This window comes from Ranitomeya imitator, chromosome 4 (assembly GCF_032444005.1).
Source record: "Ranitomeya imitator isolate aRanImi1 chromosome 4, aRanImi1.pri, whole genome shotgun sequence".
Classification (NCBI taxonomy): Eukaryota; Metazoa; Chordata; class Amphibia; order Anura; family Dendrobatidae; genus Ranitomeya; species Ranitomeya imitator.
Genome location: NC_091285.1, coordinates 332129967 through 332152961, shown reverse-complemented (window position 1 = coordinate 332152961; position 22995 = coordinate 332129967). Strand labels below are relative to the sequence as shown.

At 45.1% G+C, this 22995-nt stretch overlaps 1 protein-coding gene across 1 annotated transcript in view; it reads right to left on the bottom strand.

Annotated features, from left to right (window-relative positions):
- Positions 1 to 20678: 20678 nt before the first annotated feature.
- Positions 20679 to 22995, bottom strand: part of LOC138676083 (transcriptional regulator QRICH1-like) — a 77535-nt gene continuing 75218 nt past the window's right edge. Inside the window, exon 10 of the mRNA XM_069764944.1 lies at positions 20679 to 22035. Coding sequence (XP_069621045.1) covers positions 21846 to 22035 — 190 coding nt within the window. The 3' untranslated portion in view covers positions 20679 to 21845. The remainder of the gene's footprint in view (positions 22036 to 22995) is intronic.

Sequence of the window (22995 nt, the reverse complement as noted above, 5' to 3'; positions counted from 1 at the left end):
TTCCAAATTCGTACTGGGTTCTTAGCAAAGTCTCCGTCTTTTCTTAGATAAAGGGTTAGCTCCTGTCCAGGAAACGTTAGCAACACAAGTCTCTCACAGAGTTAAAGAAAAGGTTAGCTCTTCTCCAGGGGAACGTTAGCAACAAAAAGTCTCTCAAAAGCTTCCTTTCCTCCAAAAACACTTGCAGTAAATCCACACAGTCTCTTTTTAAGATCTCACAGCAGCTTCTCCTTTTCTTCCCGCCTTTTCTCTCTCAGCTCTCACTTCCTACTTTCACTTTACACTCGAGACACTAGACCCCACCCCGCAGCACACATTGTCTCTGGGAGGTCTGTCCTCTGCTGCAACAGACAAAAACCACAGGGTCCTAGTGCCCTCTCAGTGGGACTACAGTTCACCCTCTTACATGCCACCCCACTAGAGGTTGGCATCCTCGACATACCTTCCCACTCAAATTCATCTTGAGCATATCGCTGAGGAAGTATTCCTGCCGTAGATCGTGTAGTTCTCCCGAGTCCTACATCAACAGGTGCGACCTTAGAGGGAGCTAGAGTCTCTTCCGTGGTCGTGTTAGTGGGCGTAAGTGGAGTTGTCTCCTCCTGCGGCTCGATGTCCTGTGATACAGCGTCAGGACCAAGCAGTTGACCTGATGCACTCTCCTCAACAACATCCTCCATATCCCCAACATTCTCATCACCCGAGGCCAGATCGGTCACAGGGGGCAAATAAGCAGGCGCAGGAGTAAGCACACCATCAAACTCAAGATCATTCAGAGCTTCCGCCCCTTGGAACATGGCCTCTGGCTCTAGGGGGGTAGGCGCCGAATCTTCAAACCAGCACCGTTGTAACATGTTACGATGCAAATTACGGGTTGGCCCCCCTGTCCCCACCGGTTCGACCTCGTACACTGGAATCTCAGGGTTCACCTGTTTTTTTATCAGATACGGTATCGCCTCCCATCGGTCATTTAGCTTTCCTGACCGTCGTTTTGTCCTCACCAACACTCTGTCCCCCGGAGAGAACAGCTCTGTTTGTACAGGTCGCGTGTCCTTATGGACCACCTGTCGAAGGCGGTCGCCCACCACCTGATGCACCACCCTCAACCGCCGCCGATGCTCTCGTACCCACTCGGATGCAGTCCGAAGGGGGGCGGAGGAGGGATCTGGCATGTTCAAATCCTCAATGTCTCGGCCAGGTCTACCAAACATCAACATGTGTGGTGAGTAACCAGTAGTACTGTGCACCCTGTTATTGTAAGCCCACACCAATTCGGGGAGATACTCAGGCCAGCATGTCTGTTGCTGACTCTCTAAGGACCTCAACATTTGCAACAGGGTCCGATTAAAACGCTCACACGCCCCGTTACCCTGAGGGTGGTAAGGCGTTGTTCTCGACTGCTCGATACCATAGAGCTGGTGCAACTCTTTCATCAGCGTCCCCTGAAAGCAGGCCCCTTGATCTGAATGTATTCTCTGCGGACACCCGAACACTTGGAAGAAATGTCGGCACACTGCCTCAGCCGCCGACTTGGCCGTCTGATCTCTTGTCGGCACCGCTACAGCATACTTGGTAAAGTGATCTGTCATCACCAGGCAATAGGAGTACCCTGACGTAGAGTACCCTATCAACACGTAGTCAATCATGAGTAGCTCCAGTGGAGCTGAAGTCTTAATAGACTGTGTGGGAGCCCGCTGCTCAGGGCTTTTGTTGAGCCCACAAATTCGGCACTGCCGACACGCGTCGGCCACCATCCCTCCCAACTCAGGGCAGTAGAGGACTCGCTGCAACCACTGAAGTGTCTTTTCACTTCCAAAATGGGCCCCCTTCTCATGCGCCTCACGAGCGACCACTGGCCCCATCCCCACAGGAATTATCAGTTGGTACCGATGCTGCAGCTCCGATGGCAGGTACACCTTACGATACAAAAGACCTTGCTCCACACACAATTTATCCCATTGTCGAAGGAGTTTCATTCCTTCCATGGACAACTGAGCCTTGTCCTCTGCACTGGGCCAGGCCTTGTTTTGTACCCAACGGCGCACAAGTGCAATGTCCGGACACTCATCCTGGACTCTTGTCCAATCTGAGGGTGTTTTACCCAGGACACAGGGCATCCCGGTGGCCACCCCACTTGAGTGTACCACACTTTGGAAGATAGGTATCTGCCCCAAAGCTGGAGTTTCAGTATCCTCAAGTTGTTCATCAACATCTTCCCCGGATGACCCAAGGGGCACCCTTGACAATGCATCTGCATTGCCGTTCTCTCGACCAGAGCGAAATTTAATGCGGTAATTGAACTTGGCCAGTCTGGCGACCCACCGCTGCTCCAACGCCCCCAGTTTTGCATTCTCTAAGTGAGCTAGCGGGTTGTTATCTGTCATGACTAGCACCTCAGCCCCTGTTAGATACTCGGCGAAGCGTTCTGTCATTGCCCACACCAGGGCCAGCAATTCCAGCCGGAATGAGCTGTAGTTAGCCGGATTTCGCTCGGAGTCTCTTAAAGATCTGCTGCCATAAGAAATCACTCGTTCTCGGCCGTCCTGCACCTGTGCTAGTACTGCCCCCAACCCATGAAGACTACCATCGGTATACAACAAAAAAGGGGTGTCAAACCGGGCGTAGGCCAGCAATGGGGCACTCGTTAGGGCGGTTTTCACTCCATCAAATGCCTTTTTCTGTAGGGGCCCCCATGGAATGGGGCGATTTCGAGGACCCAGCGCTGTCCCTCTCAAAAGTTAATTCAAGGGACTCACCACTTGTGAGAATTTAGGCACAAACCGCCGATAGTATCCTGCTAGGCCCAGGAAGGCCCGCACTTCTCGCAGGTCACAAGGAGGTGGCCACTCTTGTACCGCCTTAATCTTACTGGCTAAAGGTAGTACCCCGTCCGGGGTCACCAGATGCCCCAAATATTCAATCTGGTTTCGTAACAGTTGACATTTTTTTGGCTTTATTTTCAGGCCGTAGCTCTTGAGCCGCCGGAGAACTTGACGCAGTTTCTCCAGATGATCTTCAAATGAGGTTCCGAACACCACAATGTCGTCTAGATATATCAGGACTGATTCAAAATTTAGATCGCCCAAGCAATGTTCCATCAGGCGTTGGAAGGTTCCTGGGGCGGTAGCGAGGCCAAAGGGCATCCGGTTGAACTCAAAGAGCCCAATTGGCAAGACAAACGCCGTCTTGGCCCGATCTTTTTCAGCCATTGGGACCTGCCAGTACCCGCTTGCCAAATCCAACGTTGAGAAATACTTGGCCCGACCCAGGGCCGACAGGGATTCTTCAATACGGGGTAAAGGATATGCGTCCCGTACGGTGTGGGCATTCAATTTCCGATAGTCCACACAAAATCGGAGTGTCCCATCCTTCTTGTGGACCAAGACTACAGGGGCCGCCCAGGGACTCCGGCTCTCTCGGATCACTTGGTTGTCCAGCATACTGGCCACCATGCTCTTCACCTCTTGATAGAGCGCCGGAGGAATTTGACGATATCTTTCTCTAATGAGTGGAGTATCCCCCGTTGGAATCTCATGCTCAATCGTCTGGGTACACCCGAAGTCCTCTCCATGTCGGGAAAATGTCTCTTGATGTTCCCACAAAACTCTCTCCAACTGCTCCAACTGCACGGGGGTCAGCTTCTCCCGATCCACTCCCATCTGCTCCATGATCACATGAACATTCATAGTAACATAGTAACATAGTTAGTAAGGCCGAAAAAAGACATTTGTCCATCCAGTTCAGCCTATATTCCATCATAATAAATCCCCAGATCTACGTCCTTCTACAGAACCTAATAATTGTATGATACAATATTGTTCTGCTCCAGGAAGACATCCAGGCCTCTCTTGAACCCCTCGACTGAGTTCGCCATCACCACCTCCTCAGGCAAGCAATTCCAGATTCTCACTGCCCTAACAGTAAAGAATCCTCTTCTATGTTGGTGGAAAAACCTTCTCTCCTCCAGACGCAAAGAATGCCCCCTTGTGCCCGTCACCTTCCTTGGTATAAACAGATCCTCAGCGAGATATTTGTATTGTCCCCTTATATACTTATACATGGTTATTAGATCGCCCCTCAGTCGTCTTTTTTCTAGACTAAATAATCCTAATTTCGCTAATCTATCTGGGTATTGTAGTTCTCCCATCCCCTTTATTAATTTTGTTGCCCTCCTTTGTACTCTCTCTAGTTCCATTATATCCTTCCTGAGCACCGGTGCCCAAAACTGGACACAGTACTCCATGTGCGGTCTAACTAGGGATTTGTACAGAGGCAGTATAATGCTCTCATCATGTGTATCCAGACCTCTTTTAATGCACCCCATGATCCTGTTTGCCTTGGCAGCTGCTGCCTGGCACTGGCTGCTCCAGGTAAGTTTATCATTAACTAAGATCCCCAAGTCCTTCTCCCTGTCAGATTTACCCAGTGGTTTCCCATTCAGTGTGTAATGGTGATATTGATTCCTTCTTCCCATGTGTGTAACCTTACATTTATCATTGTTAAACCTCATCTGCCACCTTTCAGCCCAAGTTTCCAACTTATCCAGATCCATCTGTAGCAGAATACTATCTTCTCTTGTATTAACTGCTTTACATAGTTTTGTATCATCTGCAAATATCGATATTTTACTGTGTAAACCTTCTACCAGATCATTAATGAATATGTTGAAGAGAACAGGTCCCAATACTGACCCCTGCGGTACCCCACTGGTCACAGCGACCCAGTTAGAGACTATACCATTTATAACCACCCTCTGCTTTCTATCACTAAGCCAGTTACTAACCCATTTACACACATTTTCCCCCAGACCAAGCATTCTCATTTTGTGTACCAACCTCTTGTGCGGCACGGTATCAAACGCTTTGGAAAAATCGAGATATACCACGTCCAATGACTCACCGTGGTCCAGCCTATAGCTTACCTCTTCATAAAAACTGATTAGATTGGTTTGACAGGAGCGATTTCTCATAAACCCATGCTGATATGGAGTTAAAGAGTTATTCTCATTGAGATAATCCAGAATAACATCCCTCAGAAACCCTTCAAATATTTTACCAACAATAGAGGTTAGACTTACTGGCCTATAATTTCCAGGTTCACTTTTAGAGCCCTTTTTGAATATTGGCACCACATTTGCTATGCGCCAGTCCTGCGGAACAGACCCTGTCGCTATAGAGTCACTAAAAATAAGAAATAATGGTTTATCTATTACATTACTTAGTTCTCTTAGTACTCGTGGGTGTATGCCATCCGGACCTGGAGATTTATCTATTTTAATCTTATTTAGCCAGTTTCGCACCTCTTCTTGGGTTAGATTGGTGACCCTTAATATAGGGTTTTCATTGTTTCTTGGGATTTCACCTAGCATTTCATTTTCCACCGTGAATACCGTGGAGAAGAAGGTGTTTAATATGTTAGCTTTTTCCTCGTCATCTACAACCATTCTTTCCTCACTATTTTTTAAGGGGCCTACATTTTCAGTTTTTATTCTTTTACTATTGATATAGTTGAAGAACAGTTTGGGATTAGTTTTACTCTCCTTAGCAATGTGCTTCTCTGTTTCCTTTTTGGCAGCTTTAATTAATTTTTTAGATAAAGTATTTTTCTCCCTATAGTTTTTTAGAGCTTCAATGGTGCCATCCTGCTTTAATAGTGCAAATGCTTTCTTTTTACTGTTAATTGCCTGTCTTACTTCTTTGTTTAGCCACATTGGGTTTTTCCTATTTCTAGTCCTTTTATTCCCACAAGGTATAAACCGCTTACAGTGCCTATTTAGGATGTTCTTAAACATTTCCCATTTATTATCTGTATTCTTATTTCTGAGGATATTGTCCCAGTCTACCAGATTAAGGGCATCTCTAAGCTGGTCAAACTTTGCCTTCCTAAAGTTCAGTGTTTTTGTGACTCCCTGACAAGTCCCCCTAGTGAAAGACAGGTGAAACTGCACAATATTGTGGTCGCTATTTCCTAGATGCCCAACCACCTGCAGATTTGTTATTCTGTCAGGTCTATTAGATAGTATTAGGTCTAAAAGTGCTGCTCCTCTGGTTGGATTCTGCACCAATTGTGAAAGATAATTTTTCTTGGTTATTTGCAGAAACCTGTTGCCTTTATGGGTTTCACAGGTTTCTGTTTCCCAGTTAATATCCGGGTAGTTAAAGTCCCCCATAACTAGGACCTCATTATGGGTTGCAGCTTCATCTATCTGCTTTAGAAGTAGACTTTCCATGGTTTCTGTTATATTTGGGGGTTTGTAACAGACCCCAATGAGAATTTTGTTACCATTTTTCCCTCCATGAATTTCGACCCATATGGACTCGACATCCTCATTTCCTTCGCTAATATCCTCCCTTAAAGTGGACTTTAGACAAGACTTTACATAAAGACAAACCCCTCCTCCTCTCCGATTTTTACGATCCTTTCTAAACAGACTGTAACCCTGTAAGTTAACTGCCCAGTCATAGCTTTCATCTAACCATGTCTCGGTTATTCCCACTATGTCAAAGTTACCTGTAGATATTTCTGCTTCTAGTTCTTCCATCTTGTTTGTCAGGCTTCTGGCGTTTGCGAGCATGCAGTTTAGAGGATTTTGTTTTGTTCCAATCTCCTTGCTGTGGATTGTTTTAGAAATGTTCTTACCTCCCATCTGAGTATGTTTTCCTGGGTCTTCTTTGTTCAAGTCTATTCCATTCCTCCGTAGGAGGTTCAGTCCGGCCTACCTCGACCGCGAATGTCCAGGATGACTGTTGGTCTGGTCGCAATTCGAACCCTGCATTTTCCGGCACCTTCTCTGCCGGCACGAACAGTTCAGCCAGTATGGTCCCAGCGGGAATTGCAACAGCTTCATCTAAAACATTGATGCATCGGACCGGCACTCGTCCATTCTTCACAATCGCCAAAGACCGGGCCACATGTACCTTGGCAAATGAGGAACCCTCTCGGGCGGGCTCAAGTAGCACTTCAAGCCCATTCAATCTCTGTGCAGCTCCCACAGGCAGCATTAAGAGTTCCTCTTGTCTGGGTTCCAGCAGGATCGGGGCCCTCGAAGTCACTCGGACCCGGCCCACCCGGCCACCTGGGACCGCACTTTTCAGCAAGTCGCAACTCAGCACTAGACGGTGTAGAATTCTCTGTGTGGGTCGGTGTCTTGTCGCACGGGCCCAGTATCGGGGTCCTTCACTGGCATACATCTGGTGATTCAAATCTCGCAGCACGTTCATTCCGAGCGTCACTTCCATCCCTCTTCTAGGGGGGTAATCCACCAGTACTACCCCTTTCTGCCCCAGCTCTTGACCAAACATTTTTAGTTGCATCCACACGATCCCTTTGACTGACAATTGACCATTATTTGCGGCGGTCAGTCGTATCACTCGGCCATCCTCTGGAATCACTAGTCGACTGAAGTATCTCTCATATACTTCTAGAGGCATTATAGTACATTCGGATCCCGTGTCAACCAAGCACCTCATCTTCCGCCCTTCAAACTCTGCTTCTATCACTGGACTACATGCAAACAAATCTTGTTCATTCCGTCGAGGGCTTTGTGTGGGTGGGGCCGCTGCTGCTTGCCCTCTCATGGCAGCGGCCGGAAGTTTAAAGCCGGCGACGGGGTTTCTGGGGCTGTAAGCGCCCGGCAGTAACGCGAGATGTGTCCCTGGCGGCCACACTTCCAGCAGGTGATTGTTCCTCGCGGGCGAGGGCTTGACTCATTCTGATAGGACGACCTGGCCATTTGCGGGGTCACCGTTCCAGGGGGTGGGGCAGGAGGTTCCCGTGAGGTGGTAGAGGCGGGATCAACTGTCAGTTGAGACAATTTCAGCTTCAACTCCTTCACCTCAGCACGCAAAGCTTGTACCACGCTTACAAGCCCCTCTCCCCCCGACCCTGATGACACACCTTCCTCCAGCTGGGCACTGTTCACTGATCCCTCGGGAACATAGGCTGATTTCTCTTCCCTTTCCACTGCAGCTCGGTAAATCTGCCAGAAAGATAACTCTGGTGCAACCCGGGCCATTTCCAACAGCTTGTCCCGGAGAAGTCTATGGGCTAAACCGGTGATGAATTGGTCCCGGAGCAAGCGGTCTACCTCCCGGAACGCCCTCATGGCCCCCGGGTCTAGTCGCTGCATCTCATTCAACATCTCTTGTAAAATATTAGAGTAAAGCATCAGAGACTCACACTCTCTCTGGGGACGATTAAAGAATAGGGACCGAAGCTGGGCCACACGCGCTCGGCCCCCCAAACTCCCCTCTAACAGTTCCAAAATCTTTTCTAATGTATCCCTCTCTGATTCTGGGCACACCATCACCATACGCCTAATATCACCCTCCAGTGCATTTAATGCCAGCTCAGCGCGTAACGCGGGGGTCAAATTACACATGCGCAGAATACTCCGGATTTTCTCAGCCCAATCTTGCAACGCCATATTGCGCCCATCGTATTTCGGCATGTGCTGAAGTAAAGCTCCTACAGGTACATACCCTCCCGGAGTCGCAGCGGCTGCCAGGGGAACCCCAACCCCCGAGGAGGATGCGGATACAGCGGGGTCATTTCCACCCTCGCCCCCGTCCATGACAAACACTGGATCCTGCCGACTACGCCAAAAATGTAATGACCAGAGGTCCGAATAAGATCCAGTGAGTCACAAACCAAGACCAAGGCAGAAATCTCCAACGGTATTTACTCAAAGGCAAATTAATCAAGGTAATATGGAGAATATTAAGGCAGATGCACCCCAAAGATACACTAAGTCAGCAGCAGCTGAAATCACTGTGCCACTCAAAGGTCTCCTGAGAACTGTGTACTACAACAGACTAGTAAGAAATTTACCTAACAGGCAACTAAAAACAGGAACAAGTGTAAATTGAATGTAGTGTTATTAAGGGAGCCCCTGGAATGGCACATTGAGTATAACTTACACAACTCTAATATAAGATACACCTCTATATTAACAATTTAACACTCTGAGCAGAGATACCCGGGTATCTATAACTATGGTACCGTATCCTGAGATGGATTTCCTCTCAGGCAGGAATCCGCAGAGGCTGTAGCCAGTTCATATCTTCAGCGCCAATAAGTTACAGCAAGCTCCTCTTGTCTTGTCGGCCGATGCCAAGCCCAAACGCCGGGGACTTAGTTAGTGGTCTCACTATGTAGTCTCTGCTTCTGTAGCTCCTAGGAATGGTTCCACGACAATCCGTCCGCCTCTGTATCAGCAGTCTGTCCAGACTTGTTCCTCCACTCAATGCACAGGGAATCCACAGACTTCCAAATTCGTACTGGGTTCTTAGCAAAGTCTCCGTCTTTTCTTAGATAAAGGGTTAGCTCCTGTCCAGGAAACGTTAGCAACACAAGTCTCTCACAGAGTTAAACAAAAGGTTAGCTCTTCTCCAGGGGAACGTTAGCAACAAAAAGTCTCTCAAAAGCTTCCTTTCCTCCAAAAACACTTGCAGTAAATCCACACAGTCTCTTTTTAAGATCTCACAGAAGCTTCTCCTTTTCTTCCCGCCTTTTCTCTCTCAGCTCTCACTTCCTACTTTCACTTTACACTCGAGACACTAGACCCCACCCCGCAGCACACATTGTCTCTGGGAGGTCTGTCCTCTGCTGCAACAGACAAAAACCACAGGGTCCTAGTGCCCTCTCAGTGGGACTACAGTTCACCCTCTTACAAGTCCACCACCGTAATACAGAATATAAATACAGATGGCGATATTGATTCTAATTTTGAACCATTTAAAGGCGGCACACAGTCCACATTTATGCCCCCCATTTCTCCAGGGAATGCTATTGATTTGTTCCAGGACTTAGTGTTGAAAGACGTGGAAGCTTTATTGTATCATCGCCCCCCAAAAAATCTTTCGTATCATGAAGAAAAAGCAAAACGTGAAATGCAGCAGTGGGATGATATAATCATAAGGAAAGCGGACAAGGGTGGCAATATAGTTATCTTGGATAGAAAATATTACATTGAGGAAGCGATGTCCCAATTAAATGATAAAGCCACTTACGCTCCTTTAGATCAGTGATCCCCAACCTTTCTGACCTTGAGAGCCACATTCAGCACTGAGAGAGGGTTGTGAGCCACATCCAGCTCCCACCCCCTTCAAAGTAGGGTCAACCAAAGCCCCCATTACGGGTATAATGATAACCAAAGCTTTTCCACAGAAATCACTCCAAAGCAGTAGACTGAGATCTAGAGGTTCCCACAATACCCCCATTCACTATTCTCCCAGCAAGGACTCCCAACACACTGTCACATCCAGCTTTGAGCACCTCCTCTAACATGTAGTACCAACCTCCAGCGTACCATACCTAAAACATCTCTAAACCCCAAAGACCAGTAAATGTGCATCCAGATCTGCACTTCTGTGCAGGGCTACTCACAAAGTTCACCATTTTGAGATGTACTCTTCATACCTGTTTGCTAGACCTGGACCTAATGCAACAAGTTGGCAGACAGTCGCGAGCCACAATTCATGGGACCGCGAGCCACATGTGGCTCCCGAGCTACAGGTTGGGGAGCCCTGCTTTAGATCATAATCCTACCAGTAAATATAAGGAGAAATTAAGAACACTTTTAAATAAATATGTTGCAAAAGGTGTGCTATTAAAAAATAAAGCAGAAAAACTTCTACCAGAACATCCCATCACTCCAAATTGGTATAGTTTACCTAAAATCCATAAGCATGCTACTAAGCCGCCTGGGCGTCCTATAATATCTGGTATTGGATCGTTAACAGAACCCTTGTCCAAATTCCTTGATTGGTTGCTCAAACCACTGCTGCAAAAAATTCCATCTTTTGTAAAAGACTCGGGGGATTTTTTATTGGCTTTACAAGCCCTAGACTGGCAACCTACCTTCTCTCTTGTCTCAATCGATATTGTCAGCTTGTATACAAGAATTCCTCAAGATAAAGGCATTGAAGCCATTCGTACAATTTTGTTAAATACCAACAAAGATCAAGATTTCATTGACTTCATCACTGAGAGCCTGGAATTTGTGTTGTCACACAATGCATTTAAATTCATCGATAAATGGTTCATTCAACGCACAGGAACCGCGATGGGTACGCCCGTCGCGTGTGTATTTGCTAATTTGTTCCTTGCGGTTTTTGAGGAAAAATATATAACATCCTTTACCAACCCATTCTTGCAGCATAGTCGTGCGTACTTGAGATTCGCCGACGATATTTTTATTGTGTGGGACGGATCGAGAACTGACTTTGATAATTTTGTTTTCCATCTTAATACCATCAATAAGGATAATATGCAGTTCACAGCCTGTTTTGGGGGCGATTCGCTCGATTTTCTGGACGTGAAAATTGATATAGCAGAGGGTAAAATTAATACATGTGTACACAAAAAACCCACTGCAACAAATAATTTGTTACATTTTAATAGCGCTCATCCTTTTCACACAAAAAATAGCATACCTTATAGCCAGATGGTCCGTTATAGAAAAATTAATAATAACGAAACAATATTTAAAGAACAAATAACTAAACTGAAGACCAACTTTTTAAATAGAAATTATCCTCTCAAAATTCTGTCAAGGGCTGAAAGTAGAGTAAAAAAAACTTACACAACAAAATCTACTAAAAAATCGTAGGAAATCTTCACATTCCCCCAAAGAGAAAGCGGATAATAATAGGAAATTCGTATTTACATTTACACATAGTCCTATGGACAAGGAAATCTATGCGGCAATTAATAAAAACTGGCATGTGCTGGAAAATGATAGGGAATTATTACCCCTAACAGTGCACCATCCAACTTTCGCATACAAACGTACAAAGAATCTAGGTGATCTCCTTGTTAAAAACCGCCTTGTAGTAACAGATAATAGCAATTGGTTAAGAAAATCACAGCCTACTGGTAATTATAAATGCGGGAATTGTAAGTTTTGTCACTTGAGACTCCTAGATAATCCTATTCGCATAGGTTCCGTTTGTCACACAGTCCGCCAATTGGTCACATGTAAAACCCAGTACGTGGTTTATCTCATCACCTGTCCCTGCCATTTCTTTTACATTGGCAAGACCATACACCCAATGTTTCATAGATTTAGAGAACATTGCAACTCGGTCTCATCAGGTAAAGGATGCCTCCGATTTATTGAGCATATGAGAGATATACATAATGCGAACCCGAATGTTTTACGATTCGCTGGTTTAGAGATAGTAAAAAACCCACTCAATGGAGGCGATCGTAATAAACTCCTTTTACAATGTGAGGCTAGATGGAGCATGGAAACTAATGCACAGGGACCCAACGGGTTAAATGATAAATTGGATATGACCATTTTTCTATGAAGATCTTGTTCATAATAAGAAATGTCTAATTTAAATTGTTTTATGTGCTTGTTAACGTGATTTGGTGTTTGTATCTGAATTGTTTTTATTACTCACCTGTTCACATTTAGTCGTTTAGTTCCCTATATAGGATATGACGTACTTGATTCTTGCACCTGGACCCGTAGAAGCGCATAAGCGCGAAACGGCCGTCATCCTTTTCTTCCCTCCCGCACCCTAAACTTCTACCAGCCGCCTCTCCATTTTATGTCTGTTCATTCGTAACCTCTTTCTCAACTTTCAGGTTACATAGGGGGCTTATCTACAGCATTACAGAATGCTGTAGATAAGCCCCTAGTGGCGGTGGCCGCAGCTTTTAGCGGCAAAATGAGGTGACAGATTCCCTTTAAGTAGCTATGCAGATACTATAGGTTCTACAGAGATTAACTGCCAATGTTGCTAATCGTCATCTTATTGTAGTAAACTGTATGGAACAATGTCAGCACCTGATAAAAGAATATGGCTGTAAGAAACTATTTTCATTATTTGACACATTGAGTATATAGTATAAGCTATAAATGTTGTTTAATTAATGTGCATGTAGGCAACCAGATTCTCTCCTTGCACATTTTGTGTGAAATGAGGTACACTTCCGAGCACTAATTATGATGTACAATAACAAATTGTATTGTGGTACCGTGTTAGCCAGAAAAATATTCACTATTCACATCGAGCACTAATTATGTAATTTATTCACTTTTATATTCACATTACGGGGCAGATGAACCAAGCTTTTCTGCTGCATACTGAGCAAATCATACTCCCAAAAGAATTTGCTGGCGAATCCCTCAACACACAGCAGGAAGGAAACTGGCATGCTATAACCATAAAGAGTTATATCCATCTTCTTCAGTAAGAACACTAGGCGCACCTGCCTCCTGTGAAGTGAAGGACTAACATCTAAAAGTGCCAGCTTCACATCAGTGCTTACAAACTCTATTGGGAAGTGCTAGTAAGCAATGTGCATGTTCAGTGCAAGGGTAGCTAGTAACCCAAGCAGTGAGATGGAAATATTATACTTAAAAATACCTCCGCTCTTGAAAACAAAGGTTTTAAATAACAAAATTTGCCCTTTGAGATGATGAGAATAACCCTTTGAGTTATTTTCAGATTTACTGTTGCAAGTTTAGATTGCAATTCTATTCAAAACATTTTGGGAGACTACATTTTTGTTTTTGTGAATGAAATGAAAATTTAATCATTTTGGATCTGTTTTTCAATCCATCTGAGGGCTCTTTCACACGTACTGATATTTCCGGTACTGGAAAAAACAGTATCGGAGCTATCCATGTGTTTCATACGTGTCACATCAGTATCACACGTACCAGAGCCTGAGAAAAGCCGGCATAGATTGCGCTGTTCTCAGGGGCCAAGTCCTGAAGACAACTCGCATCATTGTTTCCTGCTCTGTCTGCGATAAGGACAATGTTATGAGTTGTATTACAGTGTAAAATTAATAAAATAAAAAATCACATTATACTCACCTTAAGGCTGCCATCACACTAGCAGTATTTGGTCAGTATTTGATCAGTATTTGTAAGCCAAAACCAGGAGTGGAACAAATAGAGGAAAAGTATAACAAACATATGCACCACTTCTGCATTTATTACCCACTCCTGGTTTTGGCTTACAAATACTGATGTAAAATGCTGACCAAATACTGCTAGTATGACGGCAGCCCTAACACTATCTAATGAAGCCATTGTCCCCTGTAAACAAACAAATGAAAAACAACTATATCCCTCACCTGTCCATTGGAAAATGATGTGAGCTGTGTTCAGCACCTGGAGCCGGATAACAGCACAAACAGTACTGCTGATTCCCAGGTGCCGGTAGGTGTCACACTGATGGCACACGGATGTAATCCATGTCAGTGTGCGGGACGCTTTGCAGGCCCTGCTGCTGCTAAAAATGGGCATATCACCATGTTTTGCTTAGACACACAGTACGTGTGTAACAAGGGCACCGGGGAGTTGTGGCCGAGGTATTTAGAGGCACAGAGTTTAAAGTCCACTGAACAACGGTCAGTAAGTGCTCCCGACCCCTTGTACATATAAGATGGAGGTGATGCAGATTTTTCCCACCACCTTCTCTCTGGTCACCACAGTCCAGATAATGAGTCCAGGATCACTGCTGGGATCCAACAGGGAAAACTTTATCCGTTATTTTTATAAAAGAATATAAAATAAAGCATGGATGGTAGAAACGAAGGCACAACACTGGATTCCTACTCTTTCCCTGACACTATCCACGTCTATACCCACAACGTAGTTGAGATTCAGTGCTCCAACTGCTGGTATCTGGGCACCTGAGACCTTCAGCAAAGGCCCTTTCCAGTCCTGGGGCCCTGTATTGCAATCCTGAGTTCTTTTGGTTTAGTCCAGGGCAACAGACCTCTCCCGTCCAGGGGGCCTGGCAGTACCCCGACTGTCAAGGATGTCTGCTCTGGTCAAAGGCTCCAGGCAGTTCTGAGGAAGCTGCAGCTTCCTTTCACCTAGTGACTGCTAGCCCAGCCACTCTGCTGCTGGCCAGTCTATTAGAGTAACTGTTGTTTTCCATAAGCTAACAACAGGCAGAATACAGTAGTTAAAGGAGAACATTATAATACACGGTAAACAGGTGCATAACAGTAATACATTGGAAACACATGACAATACAGGGTATGACAGACAAAGTGAACATCACACATATATTCCATGAACGGCACGGGAAGTCATAAGGAGGGGGGAGTGTAAGGGGGTGGCAGGACCTCTCAGTTAAGTATGGCTGTCCCTGGCCATGGCAAACTTGGCAAAAACATAAAACAGCAGTTTATGTAACTTTTATAATCATCTTTTAATACGGGCGGCCAGTCTTTGATGTGGGCCGCTTGCAGATCCGACAGTCCTTTGTGTAGGGGTCCACATGACCCTGGCCCCTCTAAGGACAGTCTCCCCCCTCACTCCTTGTGGCAGGTCAAGGGCCCCTTTTGACAGTGGTGGGCTGCATTTAAACATGAGGCAAGTCTAAGGGTAAGACTGGGGACAAAGTTTAGGAACAGTCAGTTCGACAGCCACATCCAGAGTCCACTGTCATTAACCCAGATGGGGTCTTGGTCCAGTGATCCAGTAAGGGAGGCACCAACGGGTGCAAATGAAACAGAGGGGGAAAACAAACAATTGCAGCCATATCAAGCGCCATTGTCCTTCATGGGCCATGGAGGGATGACTGACCTCTTGGAGACGTAGAGCAGTCCCTTAGAACAGCTGGGGGTGCAACTGGCACCTATTAACATCACTTTCCTTAACGAGACCACATCAGTCTGGACACGGCGAGCCACATGGGGACCCTGCACTACCACGTACACATTGGAGGACCACTGGATGTGTCACCACTATTCTTTCAGCTTTGCACTCCTTCTAGTGATGGTCCTGCAACTCTTTGTGCCTTCATCTCTGAACACCTCTGCGGCTGCCTCACTGCGCCAAGGCACTTGCTCCTTTGCAGCCGGGACAACTACGGCCGCAGCAGCCGGCCATTCCACCTGCGGTGGACTGGTATCAATGTCAGAGGCCATTCTTTTGGCCACAGCGTAGGGCCCTCGGTGTCCTTCCTTGATGAAGATGTAATCCTCCTCTGAGGAGACCACGAAACATGAGGGAGCCAGCGTTAATATAGACCTTGGCTCCGGTCTCTAACTCCTGCACAAAGCTGTTACCTTGCTTCCTGTTCAAATATCGGATAAGGCCGTGGGTCATCCGGCCTGCTGTGGTCCCTCAGCCAGGGCGCTGTAGTTCCCAGACAATCTGACGCTCCCACCGCCTCTTTTCCCAGATGACCTCCTGGGTCTCCGTGGCCACAGGTGTACGGGGCCGCTCTACTTCTCTACCACGGGCAATAGCCGGAACTAGGGCGGCCCGAGGAAGCGCAAGGTCCATCACTGCGGCGAAGTCTGCGGTTGGGGCGCATCTGATGACGGTGAAGGGGCAGATGGTTCTGACATCACCGATGATCGCGGAGCCACAGAAGGTAAGAGCCACGGGCAGGGCAGCAAGATGGCAGGGATTTCTCACTGCCACAGCCATCTGCAGTCTGGCGCGGCTGCCCACATCCCTGATTGTGGCTGACATCATGCCCTGCAGAGCCGTTTCTAGCACCTTCCGGACTCCCGCAGGCTCCTGTCGAGGCATCACCATGTACTTGTACTCCTCGTCGGCCTCCACAGGTGGCTGTTGCAGCTGCCGAAACGGGGTCCTCCCATTCTTCAGGCCACAAGGCCTCGAACCGTAAGCCTGCCTCCACACGGGTCTTGGAGTGTCTCCAATCCTGGCAGCCATGTCAGCCGGCAATGGTGGCTCATCCTTTGGTAGACGGTCCATCTCTTTCAGGTTCCACCCATTCATTGGTGGAGTCACTTCCTGTGGCTCCACCCGTTACTCCAAGTTCAACTGTGGGGGCGGGAGTTCTGTCTTCGCCTGCACCCATTTAGGGCGGTCATCCATCACAACGGGGTATGGCCCATTTTCTTCTGGCACCAAATTCTCTGTATGATGCCCACAAAAGGCAACAATTTCCCCATTTTTCGCACCAACGAGTGCCATCTTTTCAGCAGTCAGCTCCATTTGTAACTCAGCAACATCCACCTGCAATGCTGTAACGGCGGGCAACAAAACACAAGTCCCAAATTCGCCATAAGTCTCAGGGTCGCTGTCAGCTCCATATCTTCCAGCTCAGGCAGCACATCACACACTTCAGAGTAATAGTCCCAGTCAGCTGCCATCTACACGTCTATTATGGGCACTTCAGAATTACAAGTCCCACATGTTCCATACACTCCATCAGTCCCAGGGATGTAAGACTGCGGAAGGCCATCCTGCCAACTATGCAAAGTGTAACAAGGGCACTGGGGGGGTGTAGTTGTGGCTGAGGCACAGTGTTTAGATACAATCCACAGAACGGTCAGTGAGCGCCCCCGACCCCTTGTACATGTAAGATGGATGTGATAAGGAACATAAACCAGCTCACCCATGATTCAGCAACCAAACCTCGGGAGCACGGACCCGCTGTTTCCAGGCGTGCAAGATCCAAAAAAAAGAGAAAGAAATGTCCAGCTTCACCGAGTCCGTAAAAAGGCGATTTCTTTATTAAACTTTAAACATGGAGGATACAGACTTCAGCACAACCATATGGGTAAGAATCTCAACGCGTTTCTGGAGACTAGGCTCCCTTAATCATCATTAAGGGAGCCTAGTCTCCAGAAACGCGTTGAGATTCTTACCCATATGGTTGTGCTGAAGTCTGTATCCTCCATGTTTAAAGTTTAATAAAGAAATCGCCTTTTTACGGACTCGGTGAAGCTGGACATTTCTTTCTCTTTTTTAAGATGGATGTGATGCAGATTTTCCCCACCGATTACCTTCTCTCCTCTGGTCACCGCTGAGATCCAACAGGGAAAACTGAGTAGCTGAGATTCACAGTCCTCCAACAGGGAAAACGGAGTAGCTGAGATTCACAGTCCTCCAACAGCTGGCATGAGACCCCTTCAGCAAAGGCCCTTTACAGTCCTAGGGGCCTGTGTTGCATTCCTGAGTTCCTTTGGTTTAGCCCTGGGCAACAGACCTCTCCCATCCAGAGGGTCTGGCAGTGCCCCGTCTGTCAAGGATGTCTGCTCTGGTCAAAGGCTCCAGGCAGTTCTGAGATGCAGCTTCCTTTCACCTTGTGGCTGCAAGCCCAGCACCTCTGCTGCTGGCCAGCTCACTAGATTAACTGTTGCTTTCCCTAAGCTTACAACAGGCAGAATATAGCCGTTAAAGGAGAACATTATAATACACGGTAAACAGGTGCATAACAGTAATACATTGGAAACACATGACAATACAGGGTATGATAGACATATCGTGAACATCACACATATATTCCATGAAAGGCACGGGAGGTCATAAGGAGGAAATAACTGAGGGGACCCCCCACCCCCTTACACATGGAAACACAGACGTGTGCAAACCCATTCACTTGAATGGTTCTACATGTGTGTTTCCGGTATGTGTGAAAACTGTCACATGTACAAGACACATTGACCTGTGAAAGAGCTCTCACATGGATTCCAATATTAAAGGCAAAAAAAAATAAAATGGTGGAATTCATGAGGAATAATGCACTTACCGTATATACTTGAGTATAAGCCGAGGCAAATTTTGCCACGGAAAACTGTGTAAGCTTATCGACTCGAGTATAAGCCAGGTATGCATTATCCCAGTCCTGCTATGCATGGCTCCCCCCGTCCTACTCACCCTCCTCACGCTGTTGCTGCATCACCATTGTCCCGGCATCAGCAGCTCTTCCTGTGCTCAGCGGTCACGTGGTACCGCTCATTAAGGTAATGAATATGCGCTCCACGACTATGGGAGTGGAGACATGTGCATATTCATTACCTTAATGAGCAGTACCACTCAGCACAGGGGAAGAGCGGCCAGCACCGGGACAGAGATGTAGCGACAGCGCAAGGAGGGCGATTATGTCTTCTCGAATCTGGCAGCTGCAGATGTCACTGTGCCACAGCCGCCGGCTCCTGCCACTGCTCCCCCTCGCTGGCTTTCTGGACAATGACTCGTGTATAAGTCAAGAAGGGCGGTTTCGGCACTAAAAAATTTGATGAAAATCTTAGCTTACACACGGGTATAGACAGTACATTATTTTTATGGTATTCAAGCTGGTTTTACATTAGTTTATCAACTGATTGGCTATTGGTTGTCAGTTCTTCTCAACTCTCACTGAAACAAGTACTTCAGACAAAACTTTTATTCCCTAAGCTTTTTTAAATGTGTAGTGTTGTGGCATTAAAATATTTACAAATCATACAGCCTTCTCCAGTTTCTAGTGCTTCGAGCTTCTTCCGATTCACAGGACTAATTCTGAATCACCGGATCACACTGAGGTTGATGTGGGAACTGAAACTTGCTTCTTAGAATGTAGGCCTATGGAGAGTTGGAACACAACTTCATAGACTTACTGGATCACACTGAGGATTATTTACAACACTATTACAATGTTGAGTTAGAATTGCAGTCATGCAAGTCAGACCAGGAGTGGAATGGAGCTGGAAACCAGAGAAGAATATGATCAGTTTTAATACAACTACATTACAAACATTTAGAAAGGTTTAGAGAATAAAGGTTTTGATGGGAGTGGTCCTTTTCATATAACTCATAGGGCATTTGCACAAAGCCATAATGCAGTTCAGTTGGAAAAGCCATAGATATAATGATCAAATCCCACTGTTAGAAACTATACAGCTTGTACCCAGGTAAAGCCATCGGTACAAGCTCTTATTCCTTCACTACATACTTTGGACTCTACCAATTTATATTTTCATGGAGGTGCATATATATTGTATAAACTAAAACAAGAAAGCAAGAAAAAATAAAAATTTAGGAAGAGGGTGATTGTCTACAAGAAGAATTTGAAACCTTAATAGGGCAACAGAACAGTTAGCATAATTCTGGAACCTACATCATTAAGAACTGAGCTGTCAGACTACTGAACTTCTGACTATACAAGACATTTTAAAACCTACATTGTGTAAATTTGAAGAAATAAAGAGGTGCTCAACTTAGTAACTTGAAAAATCAATACTATTCTGGATCAAAATATGTACAGAGATGCAAGTGGTGTTGATGTAAAAATCAGAACCTAAAGGCAAGAAATGTTATTAGATAAAAAAAACATTATTCACACATGACATCCCACGCCAGTCCTGCAGCAATATCATCAAGTACATCATTCATGTGATTAGTTGCAGCAGTCACATCAATGATGTAGGTGATGTGATCACTACAGGATAAGAGGGGGATCGCCAGATCGAAGGGGCTGGAAAGGCAATGGATTTAAGAGGCACACAACACATTTTTTTTAAATAATTTAGCTTTTCCTGTTCTTATTCGGTTTTCTGAAAACGACAGTACTATTCATATTTCGTAGGGACCAAACTGCTGCATGAATTTAAGCCTTCTGATTAATTTACACTGTCATTAAACAACTGATTGGATAAACAGAAGCCCATTGATGGTCAACAGGCTGCTTAGGCTGACCACACTTACCATGCGCACAAAATGATAGGCTATGTGCACCGAACTATCGCAGTTCTTGGCACCACAGCTTGTTTACACGGCAAGCTTAAATATAATACATTTCACAGGACAAACACGTATTTTGCTCATTCATGGTGTTACTGGCAGCCTAGGCTCGCGTCTTCCCGATAATCGCTAATTTAAAGGCACCAAAGCATGCCTAGCGATGAGACTGAAACAATCGTATGGAAACAAATTAAACAGGTTTCTACAACCGACAATATACATTCAATTGCAATTTTTATTTCAAATCAAAATTAGTGCTCAATCTGTATTAAATAACAAAGATACCAGAAATCTAGCATACATCAGATATAACAAACTCATTTACCTATTAGTGATTTCCATGTTAAATCTTCTGTGAAAATATACAAATCTCCCTGTAAAAGTGAACTTACTAAAAACACAAGTAATCAAAATTTACATTACAGTCACCACTGAAAGAAATCCAAGTGCCTGGATTGTGTTAAGGCACGGCATGACTGGATTTTTGAGGTAAGGTTGTATAGTTATTTTTCTCAGCTTGATGTGCAATCCTTCTGTGCAAACACAAATGTAGGTGTTAACCAATAGAAGTGTCAGATCTGTAGTGACATTTTACTTAGGCACAAATTACACCTACTACGTCAAACACAAAGGCTGGAACTAATCCAACAGCATTGAAGCTTGCCATGAACCCAGCTTACACTTGCTTTCAGAACAGCAAATAATGAACATAAAACAGAATAACATGGTTTTATCCCCCAATAAACACAGTCATGTTTGTAATGTCTGTATTCTTGCAAAGACCTGAGGACTTCTATCTGCAAGTAGGCCAGTCATGGAAGCCTTCTCCTTTTATCAAGGAAAAAAACAGTACGATTCCATAAGTTCAGCATGTTTCATTTGGAACATGGTTATGGTTGCATTGCACTAAACTGATTAATAAATTATACAAATGCTAAGCGCTCGTTACAATGTCATACATACAGTCTTTCATGTAGTACATCTTTCTCAATCATAAGACTTCAGATAAGAATTTATCTTATATGTATTTGCTTAAATGCACACAAAAGGGAAATTAACAAAATAAAATATTTACATTACAAAATCATAAGTAAATTGGAGTGGAAATTTACTCCATACAAGTGATTAACGCACTGCATATACAGTGTTTTAGAGTGCGCAATGTAGTGTCAGCATAAATTATATGTAAAAAAAAATGCAGAATGTGCTTTTTGTACATTGCAAACATATCAGATTGTGGTCAGTAAATGTTTTGTGTAAAGCAATCGCTTTTCCTGTGGAATAAAGTACACTACAGTAATGAGGCTACACAGCTTTTTCATGCTTTACAAATAGTTGTATATACAAGTAGTTGAAAGTACAGATATACAGTACAAGCAGCTCGTCAGTATGCAGAAATGCGGGATGAAGCATGTGCTTCCTGGACTTCTTTGACAAGTAAAATACGAGTCAGCATTTGCTCCATCACCTCCTCATTGACAGGCTGTCCAGAGTACCAAATGGGGCTATTAGGTGCGACTACTGGCTCAGGGACCAAATAGAAGGCATCTGTGGGTCCTCGGGCTCCCTGAGGACTGAAAAGAAAAGTAGCAGTAAATAAAAGGAACATATCAGGCACATGATAAAACCGAAAACTTACTAATATTTACATGAACAATAAGTTGAGATTCATCAGTGGTTGAAAGGGTGATTACAAACTCAAGACTACTAAGGTCTCGTCTCGGCTGAAGAGACCCCAGTAGCTATTATGGGGACAAAGGAACAGATTCTTGAAGAATAGTGATGTTGACGCTGGTCTTGAGGTGTGTGGAATCAGATACTCCTGACATATTAAGCATAAAAGAGGCGCACACGTGAGAAACACCGCAGCTCTGCAAGAATTGGACTAGGGCGTTGCGCCCCCGCCATACCCAGACGTTTTGACAGAGTGGGGAAGAAACTTGTGTGAAAACACCAAGTAGTACAAAAAATTTTCACTTCCCTGAATTGAGCAAAAAATTGCGGCTTTTCAAAGCAATTAATGCCAGAATTCTGACAAAATTGCTCTGATGAATCTGGAACTCACAATGCAGAGATCATTTTTCCTATAATTAGAAAATGCACATCACCTAATTGATAGGTTATATATTCTCCTCTTTATGTAAAATAAATTACATAAAAATACCCCATTACAAAAATTTTTTCTCTCAGGGAACAAAGAAACATAACATGCCTAGAAGTAGAAGTGCACCTTCATAACATAACATAACATCTATATATGCTTATAGACCACTGCATTCCATGGGCAAGAACATGGATTCTGCGACCTTTGCGGATACAGGAACCTTCACTCTTCCTAGATGAATTTCCACTAGATTATTAGAGCCCGGGAGCAGATGCTAGGCCTTGCGTATCGTGTACTCCAACACATCAGAATACAGTTACCGTATTTTTCAGACTATAAGACGCACTTTTTCCTCAAAACATTTGGGAGAAAAATGGGGGGGGGGGGAGGGGGGGTGCATCTTATAGTGCAAAAGTAGGCTTATGGGGGG